The sequence below is a fragment of the Saccostrea echinata genome, unplaced genomic scaffold, assembly GCF_033153115.1.
Source record: "Saccostrea echinata isolate AGI-Se365-2 ecotype Australia unplaced genomic scaffold, CSIRO_AGI_Sech_v1 ptg000002l, whole genome shotgun sequence".
NCBI lineage: Eukaryota > Metazoa > Mollusca > Bivalvia > Ostreida > Ostreidae > Saccostrea > Saccostrea echinata.
In genome coordinates this window covers 6,606,429-6,611,852 of record NW_026889751.1, presented here as the reverse complement: position 1 = coordinate 6,611,852, position 5,424 = coordinate 6,606,429, and the positions used below count along the sequence as shown (strand labels likewise).

Sequence of the window (5,424 nt, the reverse complement as noted above, 5' to 3'; positions counted from 1 at the left end):
AGTAAAATTTCCTCCGACACAGTAACGATTCAAATTTTATGCGTGCGACACAGTAAAAATCTTGCGACACTGTGAAAATCAGAACATAAATTTTCTCTAACTGAAACTTTAATGAAAGAAATCTACTGTTTTTCAATTTTAAGGCAGAGCACTGAATTATCCCTTAATTAGGGCACTTTGTCTTGCTTCACCTTGCATAATCAATTATCTCCTAGACCTTCGCTGGACTTTACGCATGAAGGGACAAATAAATAAATTTTGTTTTCACACTTCCAAGTAACCATATAACTGCTAGTTGCATGTTTAAATATTATTTAAAAATAAAAAAATATAAGTATATGTCTTTATACTTCAGAACCACGTCTCTAGAATTATGTTTGCACTGTGAGTCAAACATCGTTACGGTACCGTAATCATTTCATTGGTGTAAATGTATATATCGTTGAAGAATTTAAAGGCACTCCCTAAAAGATTTTACTATTTTAAAGTTTCTTTTTTTAAATTCGTAAATTCGATCAACTTGACAAAAATCACGGCAAATTTACATCTAAAGTGGGGAAGTAGATCGATTTTATCAACCAGAATTTCCTCTGCTCTTCAGAGCATGTGTAAACTATGAAGTTATATATAAATCGTATATACAAAAATATCAAGGTTTAATATATACGAACAACTTGTAGACAGTGATACAAGCAAATTATTTAAGGTTTTTTTTAATCTCTTACTTATCTTTTTAAAGTTGTGTGTTGGAGGGGGGGGGGGTACAGTTGGTTTGTCTTATAGTACGTTAATTTGTATGTACATTATTATATGAAAAAATTGTTTGAAATATCCATTCCATTAATTTATTTTTTATTGACTCATGTAGCCTACCATTTCTTGCTATTTCTTTGCGATAAACATCAATATAAATTATAGTGTCAGGATGCAGTATTAAAAAATGAAGGATTTTTAATTCACACAGAACCTTTTCAAAAGTAGACAAAGGGATTTTTCTAAAATTTTAACCAATTTTCTTTAAGAACTATCTTTGATGAAAAGTATTCAAAGTCATTTTATGTACTAATGTATGTATACAGTTGGTCTCACATTGTGAAATAATGAATTTTTTTTTAAATCATTTTTTATGGATTTGTTATCATTCAGAAGTTTCTATCAATTACAAAGATAAGAATGCAATAAAGCAAATAATCATTTTAAAAAGAGATCATTCTGAGTAAACAATAATGAAGTGTGAGTAAACTACATTGTATATGAATGACTAAATACATGTACCAATCCTGTAACGATTCACTTGAAGTTAAATATAGTATTTAAAAGGAAGGGCACAACAATCAGGACACTTACCCGCTAGCTATTTGCTAACGTTTATCATTTGAAGTTTAATCTTATTCTAGGTGAAAGAAAAAAAAATGATTTTAACAATATCGATGTGTATAATGATTATAATTCGCTGCATCGAAACTAAGAGAATGATCGATATAGATAATATAAAATTTAAGTTACCCTGTGGGAATAATTACTGTGATGGTATAATAAAATATTGTAGCGAAGAACAGACATGTTTATATTGTACCACAGAAATTTGTGAGTCGAGGAACCCTCCGGAAATGTGTGTATTTCAGTGTGAAACATATAAGATACACCCTGGTAAGTAAAATTTCTCAATATATTTTCATTTTTAAGAATGTATTATTAAATTCCATTTCTAGCTTCTTTTTTAAAATAAAATGTTTCAAATATTACAAAAATTGGCATTCTGTAATATACCAGTAAGACCACTGGCTGGTGTGACAATTAGACTTATTTTTTAGAAACTCTATCCCTTTTATGGAACAAGATTCCCTTGATCAATTGAGTGACAATTGAGTGCTGAATGAGAGTTAAATTCTCAGTATATGTAGACAAAATTATCACTAGAGTGTCACATTCTACCACAAATTAAAACAAGATAAACATGTAAGCAGTTTGTTCTAGGTCCGAGTGTTGGAATTTTTTGGTGTATGAAAGTGCTGTTGAAAATTGTATTCCCATTTTGTAAAAATATCCTATATTCTGGCAATACATCTGATATTCATACATGTTTGTTGCTTTGACAAAGAGAAAGGTTTGCATGGGACCTTATTAATCAAAATTAATCAAATTCAGTGAAAACACATCAGGTTCACTTGGACCCTTTATACATTTATAACCATTTTTTTTTACTAAAACTGTCTTGCAGATCTGTCATTCCCATTCCCATTTGCAGATCTATAATATTTCCAAAATGACCACTACTTTAGGGTGTATTTTTAAGTATCAAATAGAACATAACCTACTATTTAAAAGGTGGTAATATATATTGAAAGAAAAAAACTACTTAAGTGTAATGGACAGGTGTGTTCATACTTTGTTTCCTGACTGAATGTACCCTGACACATCAATTTTTGTAAAATTGAAGAACCTTTCACGAGATCTTTATTCCAATAATTGACTCTCCTGATTTGTTTAAATCAATTTATTATCAGGATTGTTATTCTAAATAAATTTAGTTAGCGAATATCTCACAAAGAAAACAATTTGTTTAAAAAATATTGAAATCCTTAAAAGGTCAGGTAAAACTTGGCATACTAGATATATAATATATACACTGTAGTAAAATAAACCTAATGTAAAAATTAATATTCGATTTTCACGAAACCAATAAAGCTTGAAAATGCTTCTTTCTTAAATCGAGAAAATTTCTTAAAATCAATCAATTGTATGTACTACTGCTAAGCCGAACTGTATTCAGTACAATTTTTCAGCACCCTCCAAGTAGGAATATTAAACAAAGAATAGATACGATAATTTACTCCCTATAAAATTCTTGCAAAATTTCTGAAGTATTCATGAAAGATGGATATAACGAATAGTAATCAAGTTCAAAAGTCCAAATCGGAAGCAGAGCAAAGACGGACCTCTAAAAGCATCAGAGGTGGGATCAGGTGCCATGGAGAAGTAAGCATTCCCTGTCGATCTGTCAAACCCTCCGTGTCATGATGTCATGATCGGGCAAACGGAAAAAAGGAACCTTTCGTATTTGACCGTGAACATCAGTTAAATTATATTATTAAAAAAATTCTTCCAGGAAATGGACAAAAATATTGAAAGGACTGATTTTTTTTAAGTTAGAGAAGTACATGCATTTACAATGAAATAAGTTCAACTGGAAACTAAATTCATGTTGAAGATTTAAATAGACAGAAAAAAATTCATTCAAAGCACGATGGGTCCTCAAATCTGAACACCATGAAACGTAGTTGCAAAAACCTTTACTTTGATCACAGCCCTTCTTCGAAAATAAAATTGATCGTGTTCCTATGGAAAACTACGACAATTCAAGATACACTTTAATCATCATTTAGTGTTTAATAGAGTTACGCGATTAAGATCTATGTAAATCAATGAAAAGACATCGTTTTATATAACTCAGGTCCCTCTAGGGCTTGACTAGGAATTCAGAACGTTAACTTTTTATAGACATATTTTGTTTTTTAGATTCGAAAACAACAAATCAAACTAGATCTACAACAGAGGAAGATTCTATAGGAGATAAGAGAGGTTTGAATATAGATGTACATGTACTTAACAATGATGAAAATTTCTTTTCTTCTTTTCAATAAAGATGAAGAATTTGCCTCTTTTTTATTTCAGTTTGTGCTGATACATGGGTGGTCGTTTTACTCGGTGTGACCTTTTGTGTATTGCTAGTGATCCTCGGTGTTATTTTTATATCGAAATTAATAATGAAGAAAGATCAGATGGAAAAATATTATGTTGATGACTGCTTTATCATATGCAGGTAAGTATAGTTTAAATTTCAACAATATGGTAAAAAAATGTAGACGTATGTTTCAATAATTAAAAAAATTACATTATTGGTAAAATATAAATTTTGTTTTAGGAAAAGAAACATTCATGAACTACTGCGCAAGTACCACACAACTGAAAAGCATCCAGAATCCACTTAGATAACAAAGAAACCCATAGGATCTCCCATTTTTCATGTGTATATGTGATTTTATTTAACTTTTTCAGTTTAATTATAACATAAACAATGTCACAAAATTTATTGTCTAAGAATTATATTTCCTGTCCTGCAATATAATATATATTATTACATTTTCAATAGTGAAATATTGTGATTTATTTATTGAATAAAAGTGATATTCTTTCACAGTGTGAAGGGATACCAAAATGATATTCTGTCACAGTGTGAAAGGATATCAAAGTAAGTAAAAATGATTTCTGGCCTTTCATTAGATATATTAACTAAACAATCTTTATAGAGAATAAAACTGTAAATTTCCTCCCAAATATATTGCTAAAACCCATGTTATAATGTTTTCAATCTCACAATTGCTAAGCTATAACGTCTGAACTGTTCAACTATGACGTCACAGCCTACAACACTGTGTTAAGAACACAGACAAAAATACAGAGGCAAAGAGAAATAAGAGAAAATGTAATAAACAGATAATTCAATGTTTTGTCCTCTATTTATTTATACGGTTGTCTTTTAAAAGTTCATAAATTTGCCCTTTGGTCGATATTGAAACAAAATTCATGACAATAGAAAGAAGCAATATGACATAGAATCAAATGGTAGCATTGTGCTTTTTTCATACTAATTATAGTTGTCACAGTAGCATGTCTCTAGAGTCACTTTGTGATGAAAACTCTAAAAAGTGACCTTTTTGTCTCGATTAAACCTTCTTTAGTTAGTTTTGTTGCATGTTTACAATAAGAAAAGGTATTATTTTGATAATAGTGAAACGTTTCTTAATATTTGATGTATATGTGATAAATTAATAACCTTTTTTTTAATTTCATTTCGTCTTCATATCTGCTTCTTAAACTATAAAGCGCCTTAATTTAGAGACATTTGTTAGCTTAATCAAGACACACTGTTTTTCTTAAAAATTGTTTAACTCCGTCGGCAGGCAATCGTTTCACATTGTTGCATATTTAAAAAAGGAGAGGTTACAGTTTTATCGGTTTTTCCTTGCTATTGGCACGTACAGAATACAGAATACAAAATTTACCTTGTCATGGAAAACAAATCCTTGCTATCACAAAATTTCAATTTGTGATAACAATTTTCAAATTTTCAAACAAAAAAAATTTCAAATTTCAAATTGCTAAACTCCGTAGGCAGGCAATCGTTTCACATTGTTGCACATTTAAAAAAAGGAGAGATAGCTAAATTATCTGTTTTTCAATGGTATTTGCTAGTACAGAATACAGAATACAAAACTTACCTTGTCATGGATAACAAATCCTTGCTATCACAATATTTCAACAAATGAAATTAAATGCAGAAAATGTGTCATTCTCCAATCTAAAAGCATATATATGTAAGAATATTTACTGAAACTATATAATAACTTAACCGAAGGCCTT

At 29.7% G+C, this 5,424-nt stretch overlaps 1 protein-coding gene across 1 annotated transcript; it reads left to right on the top strand.

Moving 5' to 3' along the window:
• The first annotated feature begins 1,390 nt into the window (after positions 1 to 1,390).
• Positions 1,391 to 4,143, top strand: LOC133199614 (uncharacterized). Its single transcript, XM_061335464.1, has 4 exons — positions 1,391 to 1,650; positions 3,520 to 3,582; positions 3,676 to 3,823; positions 3,926 to 4,143. The coding sequence occupies exons 1-4, from the start codon at positions 1,413 to 1,415 to the stop codon at positions 3,990 to 3,992; spliced, it is 516 nt and encodes a 171-aa protein (XP_061191448.1). The 5' UTR covers positions 1,391 to 1,412; the 3' UTR covers positions 3,993 to 4,143.
• The last annotated feature ends 1,281 nt before the right edge of the window (positions 4,144 to 5,424 follow it).

Bases quoted from the DNA above. Each gene is read 5' to 3' on its own strand.
- LOC133199614 (XM_061335464.1), top strand. From the start codon at position 1,413: ATGATTTTAACAATATCGATGTGTATAATGATTATAATTCGCTGCATC. The intron at 1,651-3,519 runs GTAAGTAAAATT...TTTGTTTTTTAG, and splicing joins AACATATAAGATACACCCTG to ATTCGAAAACAACAAATCAA. The intron at 3,583-3,675 runs GTTTGAATATAG...TTTTTATTTCAG, and splicing joins TTCTATAGGAGATAAGAGAG to TTTGTGCTGATACATGGGTG.